Raw genomic sequence first — 14087 nt, 5'->3', positions numbered from 1 at the left:
GCTGATGTATGGGGCCCTTAACAGTGCAGGTTTTGTAGATATCCAGGCTTGAGCACAGGTGACTTAATTAGTATCTGAGGGTTTCCGATTAAACCATCTGTGCTGAAGCCTGAATATCACTAAAACCTGCACTGTTGGTGTGCCTTGAGGTTGGGAATGCCTGCCCTATAGGCATTTGGATGTGGCTGGAGAACAAAATATTGTGCAGTCATCAACCAGATCGTGCAGTGTGCATGGGCTGCATGATATGGTTTTGAAGTATCTGCTGTTGGCTGGGTACACATGTTGTGTGCCCAGCTTAAGGAAATGATAAATACAGCCCCAAGAGCAATCCGTTATACGGCCACAAAATTCCTTTTTTTTTTTTTTTTTCGAAAACAACTAATTTAATACCCCCCTTTGTGGGAAAAAAAAAACCAACAAGTGTTGCCATTTAAGATGTTTTTGTCCCCCTTAAGAGCACTTATACCACCCCTGGCAGCTAATACTTTTGGAGGAATTTAGAGAAGCAAGATAACACACCCACTCAAGGATATCTTTTTGCCTAATTTTTACCCACTGTATTATCTCTCCTGCAATGAGGGTAGCAGGAATTATGCTAGATATTCTATAATATGCTTTAATTATTCTCTCACGGATCTAAACAAAATGTATCTATATCTCAATAGATGTTTGCTCTAATTCCTGAAGGGAGAGGAGATGCTAACATGTCAACCAGCTCTCCCACCGAATAAAGAACAGCTCTTTAACTAAAAATATAGCTGGATAACAGCAACCATAATAGGTGTCCCATAAGCTACAATCGGACTGATGAACCTTTGTAGCTTATGGGACACCCTCATGTTTTGGATGGATGAATATACCTTGTGCCTATTATGCTTGCTGTGATCCGGCTATAATTTTAAAGAACTGTTCTTTATTCGGTGGAAAGCTGGTTGACCTGTTTGCCCTGATCCCTGAAGGGAGATGAGATGCTAACATCTATTGCTCTATTAACAACAATTACTGGGACTCTGATTTCTAAGTCTCGCTAATGAGTGCAGACTCCCCTAATTTAATAATATATACCGTATATACTCGAGTATAAGTCGACCCAAATATAAGCCGAGGCACCTAATTTTACAACAAAAAACTGGGAAAACTTATTGACTCAAGTGGGACCCTCACTCGAGTATAAGCCTAGGGGGGCTTTTTCAGCATAAAAAATGTTCTGAAAAAGTAGGCTTATACTCGAGTATATATGGTATATAATATCCAAAATCCCTGCATTCATCAAAGACTAGTATAGTGCTGGGGGTGCCCTCTTATGGCTTGCATGACAAATATATATATCAGGTGAAGCGGCACTCGCAGGGCTGGATACAGGAATTAAGCCGATTTATTTCAATATGTTTTGGGCCATGACGATGGGCACATGGCTTGAAACATGTAGGAATAAAGACGATCTGCTTGAACTCCTTGTGAGTAGCACGGGGGTGTAGAATCTCGATGATAGGAGTTTTTATATTTATGGATTAATTAACTGGGTGTTCTAATAAAGGAAGCATATAATCATTTTCGATTTATTGTTTAGTAATTTCTGGAATTTGTTTGTTTAGATTATTTTTTTAATGGTACTCAGGATCAATGTCAACTTCAAGAGTTTACCACAATAACATGAAAATATGTTGGGTCTGAATACATTTTCAAGGCATTGTAGTACTATTAAGTATTTTTTTGTGTGGGTGTGGATGTTAAATTAATAGCATATACCAATTTTTTCAAATTAAATCTGCAACGCACCTAATTTTGCAGACATCGGAATTCTGTTTCTTAATGGCCCCAATCGATCTTTGTAGGTCTTCTCCAAAGGTAAGTCACATTTAATGTGTCGCCTTAAATTCTCCCTCAGAATTGAACGAATTACTTTAATTGTGCTGGTTTTGCTTTCACAATCACTGAAATAATAAAATACTTCATTACTCTTGGTACAGACACATGTATTTACATTCAACCACATCTGCACTTTGGGGGTTTGAAGCAGTTTGCCATCTGTTAAAGGCAGATTAATTAAACCTTAATTAATAATTAAATACATTTGTTGTTCCATCCCTGAAGGTCCTGCAATATCATATATGGCCTCCCTTAGTTATTTTACTTTTTACAAATAAATTGTACTAGTGTACAACATCCATTCAAGGTAATTATATTCTGAATAGGAATGCACTAAACAAGGCAAGACATTCTAGGTTACTCCCTTTGATATGGTTTAATTCCATGGTCGCCAACCCGTCACTCACAAGCTAGCGGAGCAATCCGGATGGTTCGACCACTGCTCCCTGCCCACCAACTGCTGAAGCCTTCCCCAGCACTCTGCCATCTGCACCAAACAAACAATGCTGTGCAGCAGCATCCTGAGACTCTCACAGGGGGATTCAGAGAAGGTAACAGCCAATCCAGCGGGAGGCTCAGCGCCAGGTAAGGGGAGAGTAACATCTAGCGCGCCCACCAGCGGAGGCAGACAGCCCCCCAGGGGGGGAGAGTTACATCCATCCAGTCAGCCAACCAGCTCTCCAGGGGAGAAGGGGGGACAGGCTTAGTGCCGGAGAGAGAGGGGGGGGGGGGGGGGCGTCGTCGAGCGGGACACTGCCCTATGTGTCAGTGTAGATAGGGCGCAAAGAGTAACATACAGCAGCAGAGAGAGTACATATTTTATCACTTACAGACTTTTGTCTGTGTGGGTAGAAGGGAGGGAGGAGCACATTAATGAAATTATGTGTAACATAGAGGGTATAACTGCCAGGCAATGCATATGTGGCACTTTTACCATTATGATTGATCGTATCTATTTCTCCCCTCCCCCTCAGTTGGGGACACTGCAATGAGAGTGTGCCAACAACAGCATGGTAGTTGCTAAATCCAAATGATCTACAGGACCTTTCACACCCAGGGGGCACATGCCAGGGGCAGTGGCTGCTCTTACCTCTGTGGAGAAGGGTGGCTGCTGCAATGTCTATACATGCAGGAAGAGGCCATTAACGAGGTGTAGGAGCTCACATCATTAACGATAGTGTGTACACACTAGAAGGGCTCTGAATGATATCTTATTCTACTCCCCCCCCCCCCCCCCCCCATAGTGCAGATGAATCAACATACCTGCTGCAGAGTTGAAATATGGTTTCCGGTCTTCCTTGAAGTTCAGATTTTGTGTGAATAAGTTCCCACAAGCAGTTATTTTCTGTTCCTGTATAATATGACAGGACACATTCATCAATTACATTGAATACATTCTGACTTCTGTACAGAAAGTTTCAGATAAAAATACTTATTTCTAGGTGAGTAAATAGTTTGAAATTACAGTTGTATTTATGCGAGTTGTTCTTCATAAGATGACTGGTTTGGCGTGATTTCCAGACATTAACAATAAGTACAGTCATTGTCGGCAGCATAATGCTCAGCAAAGTACAGCAACAATGTAGTAGTGTTATATAAAGCACCAGTCTTAAGATCCGTCCGCCGGACAGGCGAAAGTTTATGCTTATGCAATTCTTGTTCCACCTTCCCAACAGGGCAGAAGCTAATGCTGCAGCAGCCAGAGCAGATCTCCAACTATCCACCTACCCTACCCAACCACAGCAGGGCAGAAGCTGCTGCAGCAGGCACAGCAAGTCTCCAACTATTCAATTACCCTTGCCAACCACAGCAGGGCAGGAGCTGCTGCAGCAGGTACAGAAGTTCCCAAAAACCCTTCATCAATGAGCAATAAATCAAGAGAAAAAATAACTGATCGGAATCGATCTCACATGGATTTCACAACGATATCTACAGTGTCCAAGTTTTTGTAAAGTGAAAATGTTTTTCATTTAATGGACCCTTTAGGCCTTTAAGGGTCCACATAAAGAGTATTTATTGTGTTGTATTCAGAAAGTCATAAGCTTTCTAACGACCTAATGCTTGAAAACAACAGAAATTTGACTATACAGTGTTCAGTTTTAGTTACGTCATACCATGGTGCAAGTCGGCAGTTCTGGGCAACTTATTACATTTAAATAACATTTTATTTACAAAACAGCAGTACGACCCGCTGGCACCAGGACAGGACTTGAAGGGTTATTTAACATGGAAGACTAAATAAACATGGGCACATGTATATATGCATACACTGTAACATTCCAATTTATATTCACATACAACAGCAGTCACACACTGAATATAGACATGCTGCATAACCATTTAATCAGCAGAAGCTGCTTGTGTGTACTATTCACATTGCAAATAAGACTATTTATCAGAAGTAGTTATGGCAAAGATGCCAAGTGCTACAGTCACATGGAGCTTGCATTGCATGTAGGATAGATATATTTGGACAAATCTTTAGCAGAGTATACTATATATTGGGGGTTTTCTCTTAGAAACCTGCTATTCCAATTTTTTTTTTTTTTAAATGACTTCTAACTTGGGGAAAGGAAATATAGAAACACCAAAATGTTGTGTGCAAAACAAGCCAGAACTCTAATAGTCGTATTACCTGCAGCGTTGCTCATCCTGACTTGCAGAGCAGATAAAGGAATCAGCCAGCGGAATTTAAATTGATCAATATCACCTTGGCTTTGAGCAGCACGTGCGTTCTGATTCTGTGGAAGAAATATTGAGTGCTTTAAATATTCGATAGGAAAACTTACTGGAATCAAGTTAAGAAAAATATGATAAATAATAATGGATACTATACAAAGCTTTGGCCTTGCAGAAGGTATTTGGAATGTCATGATCCTATTTGGTACAGCTAATAAAAATCTTAGCATGTAAACCTGGGGGCAACTGCAAGAACACGGGAAACGGTCATCTGTCAGACCAGACTTAGGTCGACAGTCATTGGGTCGACCCCGGAAGGTCGACAGGGTTAAAGGTCGACATGAGTTTTTCACAGTTTTTTTGAGCCGACAGGTGGTATTTCATGCCCTACCATCCACTAGGGCTGGTGGGAGAAGAAAATAGTGTGCCGAGCGCAGCGAGGCACCGTGCCCGAAGCATTGCGAGAGAAGCGAGCTATGCAAGGGGCTGCGGTTCAACTCCAACTGTGTCCATGTCGACTGTTTTGACATTCGGGTCAAAAAAGTGAAAAACTCATGTCAACCTAATGACTGTCGACCTAAAACCATGTCGGCCTTGGCCCATGTCGACCTTGAGCCATGTCGACCTTCCGGGGTCGACCTAATGACTGTAGACCTAAGTCTGGTCTGACAGATGTACCGATTCCAAGAACACAAAAGGAGGTAGGATCGGTGGCCATGGGTCCTTGCTAAATGTAGAATAGGATCCTAATCTCCCATGCATGCAAGAAGTAGATTTCCTGTAACGTGGTGAGGTGTTGTCCTAGGGGGTAGGGGATATTTCACAACTTATTCCCAGTGTAGCTGATGGCTGGGGAGTTACTCTACACCTGCACAACAGCCTGATTGTTACATCTCCTTAGATGTTGTAGACCAGTGGTAGCCAACCCTAGCCTACGAGAGCTACCAACAGTTCACATTTTCCAGACAACCTAGCTGCTGCACAGCTGCACTCATTAATCACTGAAACATTTTAAAAGATACACAGATGGAGCTAATTAGCTCTCGAGGACTAGGGTTGGCTACCCCAGTTGTAGACAAATAGGGTTCAATGAAATTGTGGGTGAAGGGTTTCAGATGCTGTAGCAGCAGCTGCGACATGCTAGGAACAGCACTGCATCTTGTATCCCTCACAACCCAATATCCCCTGAAACCACTGTGCAGCTTGTGTTCTGCTTGGGAACAGGTGGTAGGTTTACCAAAAACATTGATGGTTAGTGTGAGGAAGAAAAGAAAACAAAAAAGCTAGATTTTACAAAAAAAAAAAAGGAAAGACCATATATATGCTGAAAACAATAATGGTTGCACTGGATGGTTTCTATTGGTGCTGATTGATGATGTAATGGTTAGCAGTACTGCCCGAGGCCATGGGTTTACTTCACTTCCCATCATGGCTCTAACTGGGTGGAATAAATGATGCTCTGATATGAAGCGATAAAAGCATTTATTTGACTGCTGATTGGTGAGTGCCCTATTACGTTTGGATTGTGTGTATATATATATATATTATTATACACACACGCATTTGATTCTGTTTCATAATTATGTATTTATGGTTTCACACACTGAAAATATAATAAATTGGATTTGAGGAACATCTTTAAGATCCAGTTCTTAATATCTATACAAAATACAAATTTGTGTGCTATGCCTATACATCATTCGTACTTACTGTTTTCTTTTTCAGCTTGAAGTTTTCTTTGTGTACCAAGATGATCGCCCTTCTAAACACTAAAAAAAGAGAGCAGGCACAAAAGGGTCATGTTTCGGTACACATACACAAAATCATTAAAACATTTTACTAGATGGAATCACACCATTTGCAATGTTATTGTGGAGCTTCCTTTGGTCTTATGATACATTGGGCAGTATTCAATGAAGCTGATTCGCCATGTTCTATGGCGAATGTGTGCTATTTTTGTGCTCTAAGGTGAATCTTTTTACTGAAAAAGTGATTCACCCTATTCAACGTGCGACGGCAAACAGTGAATGACGGACAATTCACCGTCTGATAGTCACCGCAATTGGCTGAGGTTTTTTAATGTGATTCGCCATGAGTGTATTCAATGATCCAATCGCAAATTGCTTTTTAAGTGATTTTCGCTGTGTGTCACCGTGTAGCAATCGCCATATTTTTATGGTGAACTGGAATGTGAATAAAAAGTTATTTATTTATTTTTTGTAAAAAAAAAACAGGAATTTTATTATGTGAAGGGGCATGCTATTTTTATTCATGTGCATACAGCACATGAATATATATTTCGTTTTTTTTTATTTATTTTTATTACACATAACAGCCAGCAGGGGGCCGAGAGCCGCTCATTAGATATTCATATATTCACTGCTCCCGAACATTACATATGCACGATCGGGAGCTGTGCAAGCGGCTCCCTACCCGCGTCCCCTGCTAGCTCTCCCAGGGGGCAGCTTCTGCTGCCTGTGTCCCCGGGAGCCCTGCTTTTGCCCCACAATGTCCGGCACAGGCAGGGAGGCTTCCATCTCCCTGCCTGCAACCATCCCCCGGCTCCTTGCCACGTTCGCCACAGGGGTTAATAATCGCTGTGAATGTGCAGCGAATCCTAAACAGAAATTCGCTGCACATGCCGAATATTCTCATTGAATACTGCCCATTGTGTCCTAGATATTCTTTTGGGAGTCTGTATTTAGCATTATATTATTCTAGTTATGAAATGCCATTTGTTACAATTATAGCTAATGGTTTTGTTTTCTTTACTTAATGGATTAAGAAAATTTACACCATTGATTATGTTGTGCAGTTTGTACAGTAATAAAAAAAAATGGTGCACCATACAATTTTTTTCAGCACAAAATGATCTCAAGAACAGTGTGTTTTTTTGTTTTTTTTTTGTACTTGAAACAATACTCATTTTAAGGCTAAATTATTAATAATACATTCATTATAGTGCTAAATGACTTTAATAAAAGTGCAAACTGTTTCTAACGTTAATAGATTTTGGTATAAGTGTATGGAGAGGGGTTTAGAGAGTCAGAGAAGGAATGGCTGAACAGAATTCTATTAGAGGTGGACTATTAGCCCAGAAAAGCACAGGAGAGGGTAAAAGGATATTATTGTGGTTCTGGGTTATCACTATGTAGTAGGACGTTTTTGGCTAGTTGAATACTGTATGTTCGATGCTCAGAAGTTTGAAATTTGAGTTGTAGCTGTGAGTGTGAGGGGTCCTAAAGTTTTGTAAATGATGTATGTATTTTTAAAAGGATAGTATAGGTTTCCTCCCCAGGAAAAAATATATATTGGGGTTCCACAAAGCATGGCATAGCCTGCTTTGCTTAATTCTTTGGGGTATATTCAATGCCAAATGGACAGTATTCAACTGACCCCAATTCACTTGCTTTTTACACCTCGCTGGTTCTTTTGAGCGAGGTGGAAACAGCAAGTGCGGCCATCAAAACGACGATGCTCACATTGAATGCCCCCCTTTGAGTGCCAACAGCTCTGGGAGATATGAAAAATATCTTGTAAAAATGCCAGCGTTGCTCACGTTTGTTATATAAATGAAAACATTTTTTTTGGTTAAAACATTATTCGGTACTTGTTTCCTAGCACGGCACCCGTCGTAGGTGATCGCATACCTTAAGTTAAGGTATGCGATGGATGCGACCAACGCGATTTTAGGGCTATTTTTAGCCTTTTCTCCGACAATTAAAAAATCGCGTCCATCGCATGCCTTAAGTTAAGGCATGCGATTCGACCGATGCGATGGACGCGATTTTACATAGGGAACAATGTTAAATGGGCCAATGGACCTGATTTTTCATTGTATACCCACCCTTATGGGTATTTTACATGACAAATGCCCCCCCCCCCCCCATTGTTAACGCCACCCCACGATGAACGGCAACCTGAAGCGTGGCGGTACGCATCCTCTGACCTTTTCATACCCCCACTATCCATGACGGCGTGGAGTTGGCGTCGGGTTGGCGTCGATTGTGGGGTGGCGTTAACAATGGGGGGGATTTGACCCATCAGGGTTGGAAAACAATAAAAATTTGGGTCTGGGGGCCATTTAACATTGGGGCCAATGTAAAATCGGGTCTCAGGGACCATTTTACATTGATTCCAATGTAAAAATCGCGTTGATCGCATCGCATGCAATGCGATTTCAGGGGGTCCCGATGGATACAATTTTTATCGCTGGCGCCGTGCTAGGAAACAAGTACCCATTATTCTATTTCCTATATAAAAGTAAACATTACAGGTCGTTATGATGAATAAAAATGTTTCCTTGCCAATTTTCACACCAATTTTGACAAATTCACGTGGCACTCAAAGTGTTAAGAGTAAAAGATATATTACATATATATACATATATATATATATATATATATATATATATATATATATATATATATATATATATATATATATATATATATAGCAGACAATGGACAAAGTGCGCCCTCTTGAAATATATCCACCACCGGATAGAACAAAAGGTGACAATTCGGTCACAATACAACAGATTTAATGTAAAAAATGGATAAAATATGACAATAAAACAATATATTCATCTGTGTGGAGTCATGGATTCTAAAACGGTCAATCAAGCACAAAACCCAACGCGTTTCGTCGCTAAAACGACTTCCTCAGGGGTAACCGTCCACAAGTAACTTAATGTCTCTCAGTCAAAGTGTGATACAGCTTTCATTAGAGAGAGAGGGAGTGGATCCTAAGCAGATCTCAATCCTTATGCCTGTCAGCATCTAGAACATGAACAATTTCCATACTAAATGAAGAATGAAAGATGGGGTCATGTCCTGAAGAAGTTCAGGATTACTCTTAGGTGTGGTACAAATAGACCTCACAATCAATTTGACATGCTCACAGCAGGGAGCAACAGATCAACAATAGTTATATTCCAATGAATCTCACTCGCTCAGTTTAGCAGCCAGATCAGGGACCAGACTCCAGGTCCCTGATCTGGCTGCTAAACTGAGCGAGTGAGATTCATATATATATATATATATATATATATATATATATATTATACACACATATACATAAAAACTGTATACAGTATTAGTGGAAAAAATATAAAAATTATGCCATTTGCCCTCCCATCCTCACAGCTATATCTTCTGCATAGACCTTCATTTGCAGAGACTGCATGTGTGTATATTCCAATGAGCACACATCGCAGAAAGTCGCGATTGGCTCACCACAGACATCTAGGATATTTAAAAAATGGCAGTTCAGCTAATCTATTGGTGCCATATTTAAATATCCAAGATGATAGCAGCGAGCCAATCACAGTTTGCCCTGTCATCGCCCCACCCCTTCACATTGGCTATTAGCTAGCGCCAGGACGCGTCGGCAGTCCGACAGTAGAGAAGAAGTGAATTAGTGCTCCTAAAGACAGAAGATGCCTTGGAAGTCCCAGAGGCGCGGTGGCAGTGTAAAAGAGCTTTAAGATCACCACTCTGGGTAAAGATGCCAGGTAAGCCCTGGCTGGCCCGCAGGGTGTCAATTTCTGTATGGCTCACATTTGTATAATTATAAATATTTTAACCCTTACCAAACACTGTTAACTCTAGCTCTCTTCTTGTTTTGCCAAGAGAGGGGAAGATATTTAGCCAGGTGACTGTAGAATATACCAAAAGTTCTCCCATGGAAAGCTCTGTGACCTGCAATTATACAGTATAACACATCTGTTATGATCCATTCCGTATAAAAGCAATAGAAAATGTATGGAAATAGAAAATGTGTTGCCCCATCTTACCTCTTTCTCTGTTCCACTCTGCTCTGCTACTAGCTGATCAAACACGGTTCCATAGTCTTCATAGATTTTCTGCATTTCATTGATATGGCTGGCTACTTTTTCCATAGCTTTTAATGCTTCTGCAAAGTTAGAAATCGTACATTTACATTCATCAGCATTATAGAAAGGGCAATTTTGCAATATCTGCTGTATCCAACATGCTTACAATAAGACTCGACAGACAATAAACATAAGCAAGGTAGTTTAAATACAAAGCTCTCTATGGTTAATAATATACATCAAGTATGCCAAATAGCCTCTGTATAAGTGACGGTTTTAAAGGAGACCTGGAAATGATCAGACTATTGTCTGCTTGGATTCCAAAAAAAAAAAGGTATCTGAACTATTAACGAAGGGCCTGATTCAGACCTACTTGCAGTTTTTGTGACATGTAGCAAAAGTGCAACTCCCAGCGGTAGGCTGAGGAAAGCCACCAAGCACAAGGCAAGGCCACCCCTCTCCACAGGTCCCCGCCCGTGATGTGCAAGGCAAAATTGCCGGTCATATGGCTAAAGTACAAACGGTTCACTACACAGCAAAGCACTCGCATGTCAATGGCTACGCAGCCTGTGGTGTCCAGACCGCTCCCACAATGCTGCGTCCCGCCCGCTGGAACGCAGCAATAGTGTATGATCAGTAAAACTATATATACAGATTCAGACCCAGATCTCTGAAAATCGCAGATCGTGGCTTTTTGAAGATCTGCGCAAGCTTGTAAACTAAGACAACTGAGACAAAGCGGTCTTGTATGTGTGGACACAGAAAATATCACATTAATATAACAGGCTTGGTTGGTATAACTTAGGAACAATAGTGGTGGATGCTACTGCAGATATTAGCATGGTCTATGCATTCATATGTAGGTATGAAATACATGCAACCCAATAATTCAATTTTATAAAGTTGAATCCCATATTCTGGAACATTTTCATTATAATTAAAAGCGATCAAACAGTTAAGTGAAAATGCTGGGCATGAACAAACAGAACAACATGTATTTTTCCCTTAGTAAATATAACCATATTCTTATTCATTAAATTGATTGCCAAGGCACACTGACAATTCAGGTTTTAAAGAGGTTTCCTCCTTTGGCATGGCTGATTCAATCATATTCACCTGTGCTCAAGTGTGGTTATCATTAAAACCTGGACTGTTAGTGTGCCTTGAGGACAGAGGTTGGGAAGGACTGCATAAGAGATCCACAGCTGGTCCCGGGACCCCCGTCCAGTGGCTGGTGGGCCAACCTTTAGCCTCAGCAGTCACAATGTAAACCACACTGACTGTGTTTAGCAGACCTGCAATGCGAGCTCCCAGCCGCTCAGATACCCTGAATAGCAACGTGCCCTCAACACAAGCCTCCGGACACGCCAAAATGCTGCACAGCCGTGTGCCTGCAGTGCGCGGGTCCATAGGAGGGACTGCCCCTACAGGGCCAGGAAAATCATTAAATTCATTAAATATGCCATACATTTCCCTGCCCAATCTGACTCAGAGTACCATCTATGAGCCCCTGTTGACATCCTACGCGAGGTCACATCCTGTATATATTCTACCCATTCTTTTTGGGCCTTTTACCAGTCAATCCTAGGTGCATCTAGTTTGTTTGTAAGATATACAGTTTCTAAATTAATCATCCTACCCACCAACTCTCTGTCGCCCTCGCCCTATTGATTTTCTTCAGGAAAGCAATTTTCTTGATAAGAAACCCACATAAATATAGGCTTTAAAAGTATCCCAAATATACACACTTTGAGTTAAGCCATTATTCACCTTGAAGAAACCTTGTATCATACTCTCAATTTCTTCCTGGTCTCCCATTTGTGCCAGCCAAAATGGCTGAAGTTTCCAATAACGAAAACCTACCAACATCTCTAGATCAAACTATATGACCAATGGGGAGTGGTCTGAAATCCCCTGAGATCTTAAGGAGTTTATCAGAGACAAAAATCATGTCTATTCTAGAAAATATTTTATGAGACGAGGAATAACAGGAGAATTGTTGGAGGTCCGGATTTCTACTCCGCCATGGATCCTTCCAACCTATCCCCTCCATAAACTCTGAGAACCTATTACCTTCCATGGAAATGTCTTTTTCAGATGTATTCCACCTGTCTAATCGAGGTGTCAAAACTTTATTAAAGTCACCTAAACATACTACCAAACTATCAGGGTATGATGCCACAAATTCTACCACGGCTTTTATAACCTCATAAGAGAAAGGAGGGGGAATGTATACTGTTAATAAACATAAACTTACATGATCTATACTACATTCCAAAAAAATGAATCTGCCCCCCACATCAATCTTAACGGATCCATGCTCAAATATGAAGGATCTCTTGATCAAGATAGATACTCCTCTGGAATTCAATAAAAAGGGGGCATGATATGTATGGCCAATCCAGGGAAGTTTTAGGGAGGCTGTTCGCTCCTTACTTAAATGGGTCTCCTGTAGGCAGATAACATCTGCTTCCAGAGTTTTACACTGTTTCAACACTAAAGCTCTTTTAGCTTTGTCATTTAGACCTCTAACATTCCAGGTCATTATCTTAACCATAGGGATCCAATCGTAATAATTAAAACAGATTTTTACTTTGGACCAGGACTACTTCTGGGCAAGGAATATAGAAGCTTTTATAGATTTTGTTACCAGGGCTAATAATCTCAACATATACATATCAAAAACATACACAAACTTACGAATAAGCACCAAATTAATCACTATTTTATCACCGAAGGCAATAAACTAATGGCCATCACCGAGGCCCGCCCCCACCCCCCATGCCTTTTTCTGCTCTATATCACATGATTTACATAGCTTAATCCCACCCCCCCCTTCCTCCACGTACTACTCCCCCTTCCTTTTGTCCCCTTAGAGATAGAAATATCCCACAGACATTAAAGACAATATTATTCAGCCTATCTTGGCTGAGACTTGTTTTCTACCCGGATATGTACCATCCAACCAACACGCTGCTTCCCCTGGAGAGAAGAATTTGGTGGTACCAACTACAATAATGTGCAGTTTAGATGGATAGAGCATAGAATATTTCAGATTTAACTCTCTAAGACGAGCTTTTGTGTCCTTGAACTTTGCGCAACCTTTTTGCACCTCAATTGGAAAGTCTGGGAAGGCAGAGATTCTCCTGCCGTTATATGCAAGATCTGGCTTGTCCCTAGCCAATCTCAGCACAGAGTCACAGTCTTTAAAATGTAAAAATGTAGCTATCAGAGTGAGTGCGTGGGGGGCCACCTGGAAGAGACAATCAGCCAGGGATACAATGGGCTCGCTCTACTGCAAACTGCGCAGAAAAGACCTTGTTGCCAAAATTCTGAGTTAGCCATTCCTCTATGAATTTTTCAGGGGCATTCCCCTCTGCTTTCTCCTCAAAGCCAATAAAAACAGACATTATTGCTTCTAAGTCTTCCTTCAATGTCAGATATTTTCTGACGCATATCGTCATTTGTCCAGACAATGCTTTAACTTGTATTTGCATGGGAATGACTATATCTTCCACGGCCGCTACCCGGGTTTTCCACCTCCGTGACTCTTTCACGTGTCTTTTGCGCATCCTTTCTTAGTAACATAATATCACTTTGTACTTTATCTGTTCCATGAGGCAAGACTCACAGGTATTTACAGCCTCTAATACTTGTTGCAAAGTAACCTCTGGGTGCTGGGGTTTTTTACTTTCCTTAA

General features: G+C 41.1%; 1 protein-coding gene across 6 annotated transcripts in view; it reads right to left on the bottom strand.

Moving 5' to 3' along the window:
• Positions 1–14087, bottom strand: part of TIAM2 (TIAM Rac1 associated GEF 2) — a 249816-nt gene that overhangs the window by 2908 nt on the left and 232821 nt on the right. For all 6 annotated transcript variants that reach the window (XM_083176314.1, XM_083176316.1, XM_083176315.1 and 3 more), the window contains 6 exons: positions 10349–10467; positions 10145–10253; positions 6262–6320; positions 4508–4613; positions 3136–3223; positions 1783–1937 (listed from right to left, as the gene is read on the bottom strand). In XM_083176314.1, the coding sequence (XP_083032440.1) occupies positions 1783–1937; positions 3136–3223; positions 4508–4613; positions 6262–6320; positions 10145–10253; positions 10349–10467 (636 nt within the window). The remainder of the gene's footprint in view (positions 1–1782; positions 1938–3135; positions 3224–4507; positions 4614–6261; positions 6321–10144; positions 10254–10348; positions 10468–14087) is intronic.

The sequence above is a fragment of the Crinia signifera genome, chromosome 3 (genome assembly GCF_055691185.1).
Source record: "Crinia signifera chromosome 3, ASM5569118v1, whole genome shotgun sequence".
NCBI lineage: Eukaryota > Metazoa > Chordata > Amphibia > Anura > Myobatrachidae > Crinia > Crinia signifera.
Note: the sequence above shows the minus strand (reverse complement) of the source record. Positions and strands in the feature narration are given on the sequence as shown.